Below are 15,690 nucleotides of genomic sequence, written 5' to 3' on the forward strand. Positions count from 1 at the left end.
ACGATAACGTCACTACCCAAAAACCGGGTATGTAAGTTTTCAACAGTTCACTATTAAAACAAATCTATACCCTTTAATGCTTTATTGAAGGCATTTTGGCCTCGACAGATAGTGTAGTGACGTCACCGGACGCCATTGGCAGCCGATTTTTTCAGACGTCCTTCTCGGAAGCAGGCGACCAGAGAGGGACGTTCTGAAATTTTTTGGGCTATACCTTGCATGGCAGGAGCCTCCTGTTGCATGGCGCAGGATTCTAGGGCGACTTCAGCAAGTGCGTGTGTGGAGAAGCTTTTGCACTGTTTTTGCCTGAGTTTTGGATACAATCATTCAATCATTTTCGAACGTGATTTCATTGCTTGCCTAGTGGACTTTAAGTTACGTAGGTGATATATTTATTACAGATTGAAGTTTGTATAAAAAAGAAAATCTTGGCGAAGAGTCGATTTGTTTTGTAGTAAGTACCGTAGTACAATGAAATACAATGTTTATAAGACTTATCTGCTTTAATCGCTTTCTGCGTCGGGTTTACTCCGGTGTTTACTGCTCAGTTTTACAGTAAAATTTCTGTTTTGGGAAACTGTCGGTAACCTGTCGGTGGCCTGTCGGTAGTCTGTCGGTAACCTGTCGGCCGACAGTTGACCGACACGACGACATGTCGACAGTCGGTTAACGGGAGCTGTTCTTCACAAATTACCTATACGTGGACGTGGGAGTCTCCCCCTACCCCCCTACCCCTGCGTTTCGTCTTTCACCTAAAACTCAATCCTCTTTGTTACGTGAGGCCTGGTGGCCCAGCCGTTTAGTAGTCGAAAATCTGAAGAGCAGTAATATCTTGAGTAAGCAAGAAAGTATTAAGGTTTGAGGGCGGTTTTTAAGTTTAAACTAGTGAACTTGCTATGCCTTCGTACCGCAGAACCTCTACTCAAAGCGATTTGCAAACTCTTGTTCGTAAATGCGCTTTGATAGGCATCGCTATCAGCTTTACTATTGGCTTAATATACTGGTGGATGTCAGGCGAGAGCAAAGTGCATTCCCTCGGCAACAGTCAGAGCATTGACTTTTATCATAGGGCTGCTTGTGACAAAGAGTACAACAACACGTATCCTTTAACTCGTCCAGAGATCACAACAGAGGGGAAAAGGTTCAGAATTGGAGTGATTGCAGATCTAGACGAAAACTCAAAATCATCTTCGAAGGCGAACACATGGACAAGCCACTTCAAGCGCGGGTATTTAACACTACTTAACAACGGCCGGGTCACTGTGGAATGGGACAAAGATCTCGTTGTGTTATCATCTACTTTGTCCCAAAAAGGAAGAGGCATGGAACTGTCAGAGCTGATAGTTTTTAATGGCAAACTGTACGCTGTTGATGATCGTACCGGAGTAGTTTTTCAAATTCAGGACAAGCACACTATTGCATGGGTTATTTTACCCGACGGAGATGGCACGGAGGCGAAGGGCTTTAAAGCAGAATGGATGGCTGTCAAAGGCAAAACTCTCTATGTCGGTGGCCTTGGAAAGGAATGGACAACCACAGAGGGAGTTTTTCAAAATCATAACCCACAGTGGGTGAAAAGCATTGGGCCCAATGGTGATGTTGTCCATCATAACTGGGTGTCCAAATATGAGGCGTTGCGAGGGGCGTTGGGGATTCAGTACCCTGGATATGTGATTCATGAAGCAGCAAACTGGAGTGATAAACACAAGAAGTGGTTTTTCTTACCAAGAAGAGCTAGCCATGAGATGTACAATGAGAAAGATGACGAACATCGGGCAACAAATGTCATGATAACCTGTGATGAAGACTTCACAAACTTCCAAGTTCGCACCATAGGAGAACTCAGCTTGACTCATGGGTTTTCTTCATTCAAGTTCATCCCAGGCACAGATGATAGTTTGTTTGTCGCCCTGAAGACAGAAGAAGACAGGGGAACTATTCGTTCATACATTGTGGCTTATCATATAAATGGAAGAACAATTATGGATGAGATCCATATTGGCAACAATAAGTTTGAAGGAATTGAATTTATATAAAAATGGCGTGAAGTTCATTTTTAGTTGTACTTCTTTCATCTTCAGTTACCTGTATATTACAAGGTTTTACAAACTAGATTTTTTATAGCCCAAAAACATTACTGACAACTTCAAGAGGATAATTAAAACTGAAATTATTTTACAGTTAATTTCCTCTTCATGGTCACTTTTCCAAAGCAGTCAGCTCTTGTGGTGGACACCTCTCTGAGTGGACATCTCCAAAGAGACACTCTTCTTAAGTGGACAGCTTTAAAGCAGACACTTCTTTAAATAATCTCTGTAAGAGGACACCTTTACTGCAGACACTTTGCCAAAGTGGATGCCTATAATCAGACACGTAAATTAAAGTGGATAACTCAAGAACAGACACCCGGGGGGTACTTGGGTTTTTGTTGGGATGTGCTGCTGGCCCTCAGAACCCCACCCCATTAAGTCTATTCATGGCATTATAGACCCATCAGTCACTTTGGGTAAATATACGACCCCACAGTTTCTGGGAGTGTTGTCAATGAACACAGAAAACGGACCGGCGAAACGCCACCGCCGACGACCCAACCCGGAAAAGTGTGACCCCACAGCACCCAAAAAGCGAAAGGCGACCCAAAGCAGTCCAGCGGAAAATGGACCCCACCAGCGGCACCCCCATAGCCCATATAGGAAGTGCCCCCCCGGAACAGACACTTCCTCAACAACTGTAAAGCATATCATATAAAAATGGAAACATTTTTTAAAGGAGATACTTCTTGAAAGCAGATGCATCCAAAATGAAAGATAATGAAAACTGTTCAAGAGCACAGCAGTTAATGATGAATATATCTTCTTTGAAATTCATTATAATGTTAGTTACAAGAAAGTGGTATTACATAAGGCCCCAGTTGTTCAAAGGATGGATAATGCTATCCACTGGATAAATCACTATCCAGTGATTATATGGAAGTAGGTTTTGTATGACAGTTATATATTCACCCTTTGAGCAACTGGGCCCCAAGACAATGTTTCCCTTGCCCCAGTTTTTCTAAGGGTGGATGATGCTATCCACCAGATAAATCATCATTATTTTATTAGTTGAATGTTAACAAAAGCAAACAATGCTAAGCACTTGGTAGTGAATTTTCCAACAGATAGCTTTTACCATCCTTTGAGCAACTGGATCCAGTGGATTATTTTCATTATCCTCATCTTTTCTGTTTGACACCGTGTTTACATGGTATGAAGAAATTGAAATATTGATCAGTCTGTGATTCTTGGGTAATAAAGGGTCTTGAACAGTCTTTTTAATTTGAGGAGGTTTTGCCTTTGACATTGGGGAACACAACCTAAACTCAACCTGTAAGAGGACTGGGCACAAACATTTAGAGGAGAGAAAACTGAATTTTTGGTTTGGGTCAAGTACCAGCTACAAAGACTCGACCAGCATGGTGTGTGCTTTTGTTATGTCATAGACTCCTACAGCAAGGTGCGTGCACACGTTTTTCCCCACATACAAACATGGCCTTTTGTATAGTCTTCTTGGTTGGCCTTTTTTCTCACCTCTGCTCTATTCGGTCAGTTTAATCTCAATCATTTCTGCAAGTAGCTGCAATGATTTTACAATGAAGCTTGATTATGAACTTGTTTACTGCTTCATGGCAATTGTGATTGGTTAATCGGTCAAGAATTTGATTCTACACCACAATGATAATTCACACAGAGACTTCATATTCAACAGAGGTCGCTAAGAGATATCCCTTGTGCCCTTGGCAAAAAGAGAAAACCAAAAAACAGTCTTTCGCGGACTGCCTCCTCATGGTCAAATGTCACCAGCCTCAATACCCATTAACATTTGAACGCACTTCATAATCCCTGATTACTCCTAGTTATACCATTGTAGTGGGCTGTTTGTGTCAGAAAGAGGCGTTAATTTGATAGCCTAAGATCAATCTTAGAAAATACCCAGATCAAGCTTTTTGTAATTGAATTAAGGCTGGGAGCATTACCACCTTATCATAACCATTCAGTGCAGTGCCCTCTTTGAGGGCATGTCCCCATTTGAGGGCGTTTTTGTAAAAAGAGTGCCTTTACTACAAAAACCACCTATTGTAATAAACACTTGCCACTCCAATCCGGACACTGCAATATGCTGCCATCTTTCAATGTTAGTGCTCAGTATACCAAGTTTCCTTTCGTTTTGAGTTATGAATGAGTTGTTGTGCTAGTTGACAGCAGATTTAACCAAATTCACAGTTTGTAGATTGGGTATGAGATAAGCACCCCACCTTGAATAAGCATACTGTCTTGTGAGTACCACCCCTCACCCCCCAAGCCCTACCCCCTTGAATCACCAAAATTAAATAAGCGCCCTGGTCTGTTGAATGTAAGGTCTTTTCTCTCTTTGCTCAAATTTGCCCTGGCTATTTAACAGTTGCCTTTGTTTTTATTTTCTTAAAAAAGCAAATGAGAGAAAAAAATAAATAACAGAAAAAGCAGACCAAACAGTTAAGGTGCTGTCAGTTCAGTGTCAACTGGCCACGACTACAATCAATTGAAATTACCACAGGAAAAGTACAGAGTGTCAATGTGTAGTTTTCTTTACAATATATTTACCTTTTTTATACATTTTGTGGGACTGAAGGATTAGGGAGAAAAAGCACCCTTTTGTAATGAAAATTGCATCATGATGGTGTATAAAATTGTGGTGATACATCAATGATAACGTCATAATTTGTGCGAACATTTTGTCACAAGTTCCAAAGTCTGCCATCTTAAACAGGCCCATTAAATTTTAAGATGTTTTGGATGCCAGAAAATAGACACTATATATAAAATAATGTGTGATAAAATTACACTTACTCCGCCATTGCCGGTCCCAAGCCCAGATGAGAAAGGAGGAGGGTTGGGCGTGAGGCTAGTGACCCCACCCCTTAAGCAACCAGTTACAGAAACGAGTACAGGAATTGCTCAAGACATCACAGCCCTTGGGAGAGAAGGCCTTCGCTAAGAAGATGGATGACGAATTATTTAGAGTGACTATATATAAAAACGGAAGACTTTAGTGTTTTGAGGTCTTTAAAGAATAACAAGAACTTTCGCTGATGTTGATGAAATACACATTTTGATGTATCCAGTGGTCAAGTCGTGCCAAACTTTTGGACCATGTTAGTTAGAATGATAAATTTAGCGGGATTCAGGGATCGTTTTCCACGGAAACATAACCCAGTATAACTACTGAAAATACGTTTTCAATTTCTTCTTGCTCCTGAATATATATAGATTAATGTCCCGTCCATGTTAATCTGGATAAATTGAGAAATTTGAAAGTGCCGTATAAAATATTTTCCGTCTACACTAGTCCGGATAAATTTGAAAACGCATCTATTTTGGTCAAAAAAGGATAAAATGCATTTTCAAATACCCACTTTGAAGAACGTTTTCAAAAAGTTCCGTTTTCGGCGGACATTTTATCTGGATTGGTGTGGACAGTTGGTCACGGCCAGAGCAAAAAAAAGATGCGTTTTCAAATTTATCCAGATTAGTATGGACGGGGCCTAAAGCGAGTGTAAATTTGAATTTGAATGAAATATTAAGAGATTTAAAGAAGAGTAGAAGAAACAAAATTAATTTTGGAAAACCACCAGACAGTTGACCTCCACGCAAAAGCACTCCAGGTTCATGTTTTAGGTGGAGTGTGGGTGTCCATCTACTAATTTTTAGCTTCAAATTCTAATTTTAAAATCACATTAAATCTTCCATATTTCTTATAATTTTCTCTAAATTTGAGAATTCCTTTAAGAAAAACTATCTCCTCCCAAACATGCCCCAAAATCACCCAAAAACTTACAAAACTCATCGAAACATAGATATGTGTAATGAGCATAGAGTTGTTGGATTGCTTGAAACGCGCACGAGAAATTCGCACTGATTAAACTCAAGTTAGGCAGTGGAAAAACGGCCTTCAGAGGTGTACCCCCGCCTCAAGTCTTTGCTATACAATCATATAACATGTAATTTTTCGACATCTCGTGTCTTCCATTCCGGCTGCAGGTTTTTAATTTTCCCTTTCTCATCATTTTCATTTTTTTCTTTTCTTTATTTTTCACTTTTCGTTTTGTTGTTTGGCTACTCTGAGGTCACATATAACATCTAACAATAAAACTGTTTCCCGGCAAAAGTCTCTGAGCTGACTACATTGCAAAATCTATGACGTCAGTGGGTAACAGGTTGCACGGGAATGTTTACCAGTTAAATCAGTTAATTTTGTTTCCCTCTAATAAATCTAAATTTTTCCCAATTCTACTTAGTGTTCAAGTTTGTATTTGTTTTCCTAAACACAATGAATTATACAAAAACACTACACCAATTCCAAAAAAATGCCACTTTAGTTCGATGGCGTTGTTTATGGCAACTGTCCGATAAAAACTGAATGGAATTTTGCAAAAATCCCAAAAGTGGTCAATAGTAATTTTAAATTTATTGGATAGAACTGCAGAAAATACTCACGATTTTAAACCGACGAGCATGTCTATGAATGGATTGATTATAACATTAATTGAAAGCACTCTGTACTTAGTTCGCAGATATCTTAATTTTGATTGTGACGCAATTATTAATATGTTTTCATTATTGTTGAATATAGATTATTGTTTTCTTTTTTTCAATCAACCGGCCTAAACTTAGCGTGACCAAGTTATGAAAGTTGTTTAACAGCATTGTGCACAACACAATGGACAGTGTATTTTAATCACAAACTGACACAGTAAAATGATTAAAGCATTGCTTTACAGATAAAGGTTGAGATAAGGCGAGAATAATTTCATAATTGGAGCTACTTACGCAAATGCTGTATTGTTCTATTCAATTAATATTGATCTTGTATGTAAAGTTTGCATTACACTAAGTTAATTGAACGTTGGATTTAAACTAACTATTAGTAAATAACTCTCTTACAGCCTTGTCCGTTTTTTCGAGTGCGAAAGGATAAATCCTTGCAGGGTATTTGTGAAGAATTATGATAATGTGAGGAAACATTGAATTCAGTATAAACTATACTGTATGGAGTAACGTGCTCGTGCCGCTGTGCATGGTAAAGGATACCGCGGTAAAACGCCATGAAGACTGACAAAGCAAGGTGCTTTGTTCTGTTAAGTAAATTCGCTGGTCGTAAATACAGTGACGAGGAAAAGTTTGCTAGACTTTTGGAAAGTGCGTCCTACAGGCAAGAGCTGGAAGGACTGTATCGAAAGCATTCAATACGACACAGGAACCAAGCAACCTTGAATGTGCTGTTTCAAATTCTTCAAGTGCAAGAAGTTGGGAGTATAGAACACTACCATCTTAACGGTTCGGTTTTCAAGGTTCACGTTTTAGAGGACACGGACTTTTGACATTTTTGATGGCAAGGAATTTCATTTTTAACGGAATTCTAACAAAGTGGCATATTTATATGAATAATGAAGTCGATTGTGTCATCATTTACGATTATGTATATATAAATTGATACTCAGCCGAATGAAGCTAACATGAGAGGCCAAGGCCAGTACAAATGTCATCTTCTATTCGATTTTCTTCGCCACAGCAAGTATAAAATGTAATAAAGACATAAATCGCTACCTCCTGTTCAAAGTTGGCCAAAACGAAAAACATAAAACTAGTAAGTCCAACCGTAACATTTCAATAAGAAAAGTATTGTCTATTATATGCTAAGTACTATAGCTGTCATCTTGCCAAACTTCTGAAACAAAAGGAAAACAACTTTAAGGGATTTAACCAAAAAACATAAATTGAATGTAATCACACAATCTATCTTTGTTTTTTGTGTTCACGAAATCTGCTTAGGTCTGAAACAACACGTACCGTTATTTTAGAAAACGTTTCAGTATAACATCTGGCAGCTGATAATAAACTAGACTACCGAAGCATAAAGACTCAATGCAAATCCATATCCATAATGCTCACTCAATCGTTGTACAGTTAGCTACGACGAGAAGGAGGCAAAAAATACATGTCAAGATATTACCGTGTTGAATTTGAAGGGAATTAAGAGCAAATTTCAAAAGTGACGTTATCAGATCGCTGCTAATTGCCAACATGATTTCCATTTAATTTCAATTCTCTGAATCAGTGTATCCACCCTTTTTTTTTTCAATCAATCGTAGGTCATAGTCATAATTAACAACTTTGTGAACCGCAACTAACTAAAAAAAGTAAACAAAGTTAGCTAACTGTTGACGCAACGTGTCAAAAGTTCAAAGAAATGCTGCAGGCTTACACAAACCGGGGTTAGGCCCATTTACCGCTGCTCTCTCGAGTCCGTTCTTTGAGGGTTTTTTTTTCCCGAACAGCATCTGCATGGTCGTAGCTAGCATAGGGGCAAGGGGAGGGGGGGGGGGGGGCACGATTCATATTTACACGATTCAAGAAGAAACAAATGTCGGACATGGTCGGATCTTTCTATCTTCTATTAGAATGATACGTATTTTAGACTCATTTCCAGCCATTTCAGAAAAACGACAATTGAAATTTTCCCTGCGTCCGCTAAGTTACTATGCTGATGCTTACGCGTTCGGTTCAAGACCTACAAACATAGACAAAAGTAACTGGAACGCTTACTCTAAAAAGATAAAAATGCGGGTACTTTGTCCTTAAACTTATCAATGTCATGCAAATATTTATAGAGGCCCCTTTCCCGCTTTCAATGTTGAGCCCTTTGTGGCTAAGGGACGGACCATTATTTTTTTGGAGGGGTGGGGGATTAAAAAAAAAAAAAATTGTTTGCAAGGGCAAAAAAGGGTAAGGGTTTCAAATAAATTGTTTGCAGACACAAAAAGGGAAAAATAAAACGTTTGCAGACAGTAAATAGTCAGCTAGGACATGTAGGAGAGGACTAGAAAACAGAGATTTCTCGCCTTGACAATCAGGGCAAGTGAAAATGTTTTCTGTGAGCAACTCGATTTGGTGTAAGTCATCACCAATATCCGGCAGAGTTTTTAGGGTTCAAAATGCGAGGAAATGAGTTTTCCGGTGTTTATTTTCCCTAAATTTCCCGGGAAAACATGCCCCCTGACCACCTAATAGCGAAAACCTGTTCATGCCCCCGGTCACCTTGCCTCTCACGCAGTCGTTCTTAGGGGCGATCGTGGCTACCGGTCACCCTAAAGGTAAACTGGTCCTCTGGACCCAAAACCGGCTATATTTTACGGAAAACGCCATATACTCGAAAGGTTAACGAAAACCCTGAAATTCCCTAAACTCATAACTGCATGGTATGTATACGCAGATCCAAAGACCTGTTTGTCTTTACAAAATTCAGTTTGCTTGTAGGTATACCGGTACAGACAGGCATGCTCGGTTGTTCGCTGGACACCAAAAAAATTGGCTGCAGAAAGACGCAGCCCGAAAGAAATTCTTTGCTCAAACAGCAACACACAGAAAATTTGATCCCCCCTCCAAAAAAAAATAATAGTCCGTCCCTGAGGATTGTCTGTGCAATATGTTGGGTAGCTCGACATTAGAAAGGAAAGGAATAAAATCGGAAATTGTGCCAACACTTTTGACGAGGGTCGTAGTTGCCACTTCATAGCCATACTCATATTAAATGCAGAACTGAGGTGTTGTTATATGGTGGATTTGGAAAATTGTGCGTACTTCTGGAAAAATCCAGGCTTTGTCCCTGCATTAAGCCTGAAACTCAGGCTAATCAAATAAAAGCAATGACTTATTAAGTTGTTTTCAGTGCGGGTTTTTAGCGGAGCTCCCAGCGGCCCGAAGGGCCGCAGAGCAGAGCCCCATACACAAAGAAAATTTTGGTTTTTCATGGTCATCATGGCTAGCGGCATGGTTCGCGGGCGCGTACGACGTGGGTTTCTATTGCTAGACGTACGTACGTCGTGCAACATGGCGGCCATAGTTTGATGGTAGAAAGAGTGAAGCAAGACGGCCGTATAAAGGCGGCCTTTAACATTTAAATTGGTTTGACAAGAAAAACAAGAAGCTAAGAAACAAAATGTTGCTGACAATTACGTGTAGAAAGTAATCGACCGCCATAAAAGTGGACATTGAGAGCCATAATCGATTGATGACTTTCGTGTCTATCTGTAGAGCTAGCGTCGTACATGAAGGAGCATTCGAAAGCTAAATCGGGTTTTACATGAGCTTCATCAACAATGGATCTATCTAGAATCACCTGCTACTCATATATGTTCAAGATATGAAAACCAAACGTAAAACTTGGTGAAAAAAATTCAGTCCTGGCTCGAAGAGCTCTTTGATTCATAGCCTTTTTTGGAGGAAAAATTCTGTTCCTACAAGTTTCAGTGAAGTTTTCAAGCATTTTTGGAGGGACATAAGCATTTTTAGGAGGGACAGAGGCATAAAGCTCTCTTTAGTTAGCGAAACTATAACAGGATCGCGAAACTATTTTCTATTGCTAGATAATTTACTGTACTCTTAAGTAATTTTTCGTGCCACGAGAAATGACATTTGCCATGTTTAAGATTATTATTTTTGTCGTACCGTAGACATTCAGTTTAACCGTGAGCGATTTAAATTTGTCTTGCACCTATAAACCACCGTAAACATTAGTACATTGGCCGCTTATTCACCAGAATGAAAACATTGTAAGCTCCAGTGAAAATTAAATAAATGGGGAGCTCCGCTTTAGGCCTGCCTAAATCTATATGTTATACACTTATCAGAAAGCGGCACATCTATAAAGTGTTTATACGTGATGTAAATGTCGTACAAGTCTATTGATGAGCAGTTTAGCCTACTTGTGCGAGATATAGGAATCAACGATAAAAAAAACCCTCGAATTTGAATTAAAGAATGCTGTTTACTTAATAATAATAATAATAATAATAATAATAATAATAATAATAATAATAATAATAATAATAATAATAATAAAGATTGATTTCCACATGCCAAGTGGCTCTTTATCTTATCCTTTGTTTTCTTTTGTTCATGCCTATGTATCTATAGACAATGACTAAATTTAGATAGTGTTTCACGTGTTAAATAAAAACATTCTTAACTCACAATTGATCAATTCTTGCAAAACCGAAATTTACGTGGGCTTTGGGGACTTTGGGGACTTTGGGGGATCAAAGGCTGAGCGGGATGTACCCTGCTTCTTGTGGTATGTCAAGTGGACGAAAAGAAAACCTGAAGAGTTTGTCAAGTTATAACCAATGTTGACAACCCAGGCTTGGTTCTTTGATGCAAAGCATCTGTCCAACTTGGTTTAATATGATTACATGTACAGAGAATACATTATTTCACAATTAATTGATTTCTATTTTCTATGTACCACCATGTTTAATCAATGCAGCTACAACGAGATATGTCTTTGGTCAAGGTTTCTGATCCGGTTGCAAGATGGGGTTCTGAATAAAACGTAACAGCAAAATGGGTCTGTTAAGTTAGCTAACTGCAGACTGTGTTCAAATACTGAAGTGCATTCTGTGCTGCTTTCTCGTGTGCATATGTTTTTGTTGGTCCCACTCCATTGCACACTGCTGGTGGTTTGGTGTCAAGCCTCACAAAACACATATAGTTGCCACTGTAACCTTTCTCCAACAAATCATGATATGTAATGGTAAAGCCTGATATTTTGCCTCTGTCTGCAAGTGACGAGCGAAATTCTTCACTGATGCCATCTTCAGTAACAAGAGGTAGGGTCCCAGGAGATGTTTCCTCAAAACTTTGTTGATCTTCACATTCCATTTCATCATACAGTGTACTTGACAGAAAAGGAACTGGTGATGAAGTTGGATGGCTGGTAGATGGGCCTGGGTCTGACTGAGGGTTCATTTTAGGCCATGACTTATCAGGAAAACTCCTAAATGGGCTTCCTGACAATGAGCTTGTGTTAACATCATGCAGAGACGAACTCTGAAAGAGAAACATTCCAATAAATATCAGTATATTATTTCTTAAAAATCCTTTGCGTTTTTCGACAACAAGATCGCTCCATGCATGACTTTTTGTGATGCTCTGACATGAAGTACATGCACAAAACAAGTACATGCACAGTAAGGATGTGCATAATCAATTAGTGTGAACATCCTTAAGGCTGAGTTTGGGGAGAAATATTCTTAGAAAAAAAAAAACAAAACAAAACAAAAGCAAAAAACACAGAGAATGCAAAATGTACATACAACAGTGACGTATATCAGCTTGTACTTACTTTAGTGGCCTGTTTGATCATGCTTAAAAGATTCTCTGCAGCAAGTTTCTTGGCTGTTTTTTTGTTTCTTCCTTGTCCCTGAGCAATCCAAGACTCAACCTGAAACAATAACATAATTGAAAATGAGAACATTTTGGACAGCACAAAATACACATGGGTCATCAACAACATAAATAAACGAACTGACTACATACAAACAGTGGAGAGGTGGGGCTTAAAAAACTAAAAGAAAAAAAAATACTAATCACATAGTAGTCACATTATTGGCAACTCAAGACAGTTGACGCCTGATACTTAAATCTTCAAGGAGTATTGAAAACAGCTCAAGTTTTTAAGAGTTTGAGTTACTTGGGGTTGAGAACAAATGACTGGAAATAAGGGAATAAAAGGGTGTTTTGTTTTACATGCTTCTTTGTACTAAGTATCAATCAAACACTGTGCATTTGACTGGGTTTATTACAGACAAAGAGTAACACTGATATAATGATATTACATTTTGCTTACAAAACCAATCATAAAAGATGTGGCAGATATGTTTGGGGTTTTAATGAACAACAAGAAACTTGAGCCTGTTGACACAAAGGGAAGTTATACACCACGATAATACATACTGCTCAATTTTGATTCAAAAACAAATTCAATGTTCTGGTATTTTACTCACAACAGTATCTAGACTTAATTAAGAAATGAGACTCAAGTTATAGAGGGCACAGTTAAAAAGAAAATAAAAAAATCACAGGGAGAGTTTATGGGCGCCCTGGGGGAGAGCAGGAGAGGAGGAGGGGGGAAGAATGAGCCTTTTCTTGCTCAAGAAAGGGTCTAGAGCAAGAAAAGGTCTGTGTATTGTATTTTATGCCAACATAAATCAGAACCTTGCATTCATAAATGAAGGTCTTCATATGTGATTCTCCTGTTTCACACACTACATCATAACACGGTGGAGCCCAATTGTTCTTCATACACATTTCCTGTAAGCTGCCAACAGGATTAGTGTCTTCTGAACTAGGAGGATCCTGTGTGAGCCTCCCAGCCGGACTCAAAAGAACTCTCATTGGACTTGCAGCTTGTGATGATGATGTATGGTTTGGTGACACCTACGAGAAAATAAGCAACTAATGATTAAACACGATTTTTTTTGTCAGTGCAGCAGGTACAACACTGTACATGTAAGAGACTTTCTGAACTGGTAACTACAGCAGTTTCCATGTATACAATTATGATAAAACTGTTACAGACTTTACAGTACCACAGTTATAAGTGCTGCTAAAGAATGTGAATTTACTGATAATTAAATTACGAAGAATCCTGCACAATTTGAAGGATGGGGGAAGAGAATACTGTGCTACGGACATTGAGTGTTGAATAATATGTAAATTAATGTTGCCCTGTTATAATGGAACTTCCACAACCACCAAAATTAAGGACAGTACCTCTATTTGTTACTGCACACATGTACTGCACATCACACAATTCATCAATCACACTAGATGCACTCAAAATGATGAATACAACTACATGTATCAGTATGCTACCAAGAAAATTGCCTGTTGAGACCAAATCCAGTTTATGGAGCAACATAATACTTAACCTGGAACACTGAGACAGCAACGTATCACAGTCAGTTATGAATAACTGCTAACTCACAGTTAAAAATTTATCACTAGTGGAGAAGAATTAAACTGTAAACTGCAAACTACATACCCAGAACTGCTACAGATAAGCAGCACCCTGAATTTCGCAACTCAATTTTTAGAAAAAAAGTTTTTTGAAAGAAATCAAAACAAATCCAAAATTAAAAAGTTTTCATCAAATTTAAACTCACCATTAACATTGAAATGGAAAATACTTCAAAGTCTTACCCACAAAAGTGTCAATTTACGCCGAAATTCTTAAAACAGGTGTATGCAGCAAGAACAAAAGACTGTTTCTGGAGTCTTTACATTCTTTCCTCGACAAGAACACTATAAACGAAAGAGCCCCCTTCCCAAGGGTTTACCCATCACTAGTTGCTCCCCAGGGGGGCAACGAACAATAACGTCAATGCAACTTATTTGAATTCTGCGAACCTTGCAAAATCCATCATTCTCTGAAGAAGACCGCAGAAGGTGATCGAAAATTTAGAGTATCCTTTTATATTTTTGGATCTGTTTAAACCATTTTTATACTTTAAGCTATGACCACAGATCGCTCCAGCAGTTGTATTTAGACAAGCATATGCTCAGGTTTTGTTTACCTGCTACTTCTGTACCAGACAGCCTTCTAGCATTCAAAAAAAATTCTTCATTTAAGTGTTGCTATTTCTACGGAAGTTTTGAAGCCCTTCTTTCACCCTTCTTAAGCCAGCCACACACTTGGCAATTTAATTCGCCGATCGCCACGATCGGCGAAAATTGCCAAGTGTGCATGGTGCAGCGATTGCGATTTTCGCCAATCGCCGTATAAAATCACTGATATCTGGCATGTCAGATATCGGCGAATTTATTTGCCGATCGCTGGCGATCAAATTTGCCGTGATCGGTAAATAAAATCACCTAGTGTGTCGCCGGCTTAAGTGAAACAATTTATCCTTTTCTTGAACGCCAGTCAATGGCAGATGATGAAGTTGCAACTACTTTTTAGTGATTATTGATTGGTCATTGGCTGGCGAATGCCAATCGATTCCAATTAACTAACTGCAATCAATTGCCACTGATTAATTGATTGATTGATTGATTTCCTGATCATTGATTTCCATTCCTTGTTCACATGCTGCATCATTGTGGCTGTGTTTGCAAAACAAACAAACAGCATTTGCTGGAAAAAAAGTATCATGTTGTAAATGAACTTAAGTATCGTGTTGCATTCTGCCCTACACTTTGAGTCTATGAGTGAGTTGAAATTTCGAACTTGGAAACGTTTTTTCACTCTAACGGTGGAAACCAGTCTGGATCCGCGCACTACAATCTTACCTTAGAGGATCTGGGTAAATTTGTAGTATCACCAACTCTGCTCTTGATAAGTTCTAACGCTTGGTCGGCAGCATTTGCTTTGGCCATTTTTTTATTGTTTCCCGATCCCCGGCATTTTGTCAGACGTCCAACTTTGACCTCACAAGTGAACAGCCTCGTATTTGATAGTCCCAGTTCATCAACATCATTAAAGATTACCGTCTCCCCGACTTGAGAAGCAGCTTCCATTAACAAGCTTACGGAATTTTTCGACGCGTTTCCGGGGGATGATACAATTTCGTTTATCTCACGCCATTTTCTATCCTCCATTGTATAAACTGGGATATCACCTTCCCTGTCGATGAGCTCTTGAAAACAGGAGGCTTGTGGAGTTTAACACTCATAAATTCCCGCAGCAATGTAAATCAATAAATACGTAAATGCACCATTCGTAGAAACTGTTTTCCAAGAAAAGCTGGAGAATAAATGGAGAATCAATTTTGAACAGGCGTTTTATGCCCGCAAGCGCCCTGGATTCTAGTCCCCAAGCTCTCAGAAAATGAGC

The 15,690-nt window shown here is 38.9% G+C and overlaps 2 protein-coding genes across 2 annotated transcripts; one reads left to right on the top strand and one right to left on the bottom strand.

Moving 5' to 3' along the window:
* Window positions 1-810: 810 nt before the first annotated feature.
* LOC144632895 (soluble calcium-activated nucleotidase 1-like) lies at window positions 811-2,417 on the top strand. Its single transcript, XM_078491652.1, has one exon. It carries the CDS (start codon window positions 897-899, stop codon window positions 2,034-2,036), a length of 1,140 nt encoding a protein of 379 aa, XP_078347778.1. The 5' UTR covers window positions 811-896; the 3' UTR covers window positions 2,037-2,417.
* An 8,800-nt stretch (window positions 2,418-11,217) lies between these two features.
* On the bottom strand, window positions 11,218-15,607 carry LOC144631915 (interferon-inducible double-stranded RNA-dependent protein kinase activator A homolog). The gene is made up of 4 exons (XM_078490490.1): window positions 15,147-15,607; window positions 13,071-13,292; window positions 12,199-12,297; window positions 11,218-11,903 (listed from the first exon to the last, which is right to left on the bottom strand). Exons 1-4 carry the CDS (start codon window positions 15,453-15,455, stop codon window positions 11,436-11,438), a joined length of 1,098 nt encoding a protein of 365 aa, XP_078346616.1. The 5' UTR covers window positions 15,456-15,607; the 3' UTR covers window positions 11,218-11,435.
* Between the last annotated feature and the right edge of the window lie 83 nt (window positions 15,608-15,690).

This window comes from Oculina patagonica, chromosome 12 (genome assembly GCF_052425735.1).
Source record: "Oculina patagonica isolate OP01 chromosome 12, crgOcupat, whole genome shotgun sequence".
Taxonomy (NCBI): domain Eukaryota; kingdom Metazoa; phylum Cnidaria; class Anthozoa; order Scleractinia; family Oculinidae; genus Oculina; species Oculina patagonica.

Excerpts from the sequence above, each read along its gene's own strand:
- LOC144631915 (XM_078490490.1), bottom strand. The coding sequence starts at position 15,455 with ATGGAGGATAGAAAATGGCGTGAGATAAACGAAATTGTATCATCCCCC. Across the intron at positions 13,293-15,146 it reads ATTTACCCAGATCCTCTAAG|GTGTCACCAAACCATACATC; the intron begins GTAAGATTGTAG and ends ATTTTCTCGTAG. Across the intron at positions 11,904-12,198 it reads TGATCAAACAGGCCACTAAA|AGTTCGTCTCTGCATGATGT; the intron begins GTAAGTACAAGC and ends TTTCTCTTTCAG.
- LOC144632895 (XM_078491652.1), top strand. The coding sequence starts at position 897 with ATGCCTTCGTACCGCAGAACCTCTACTCAAAGCGATTTGCAAACTCTT.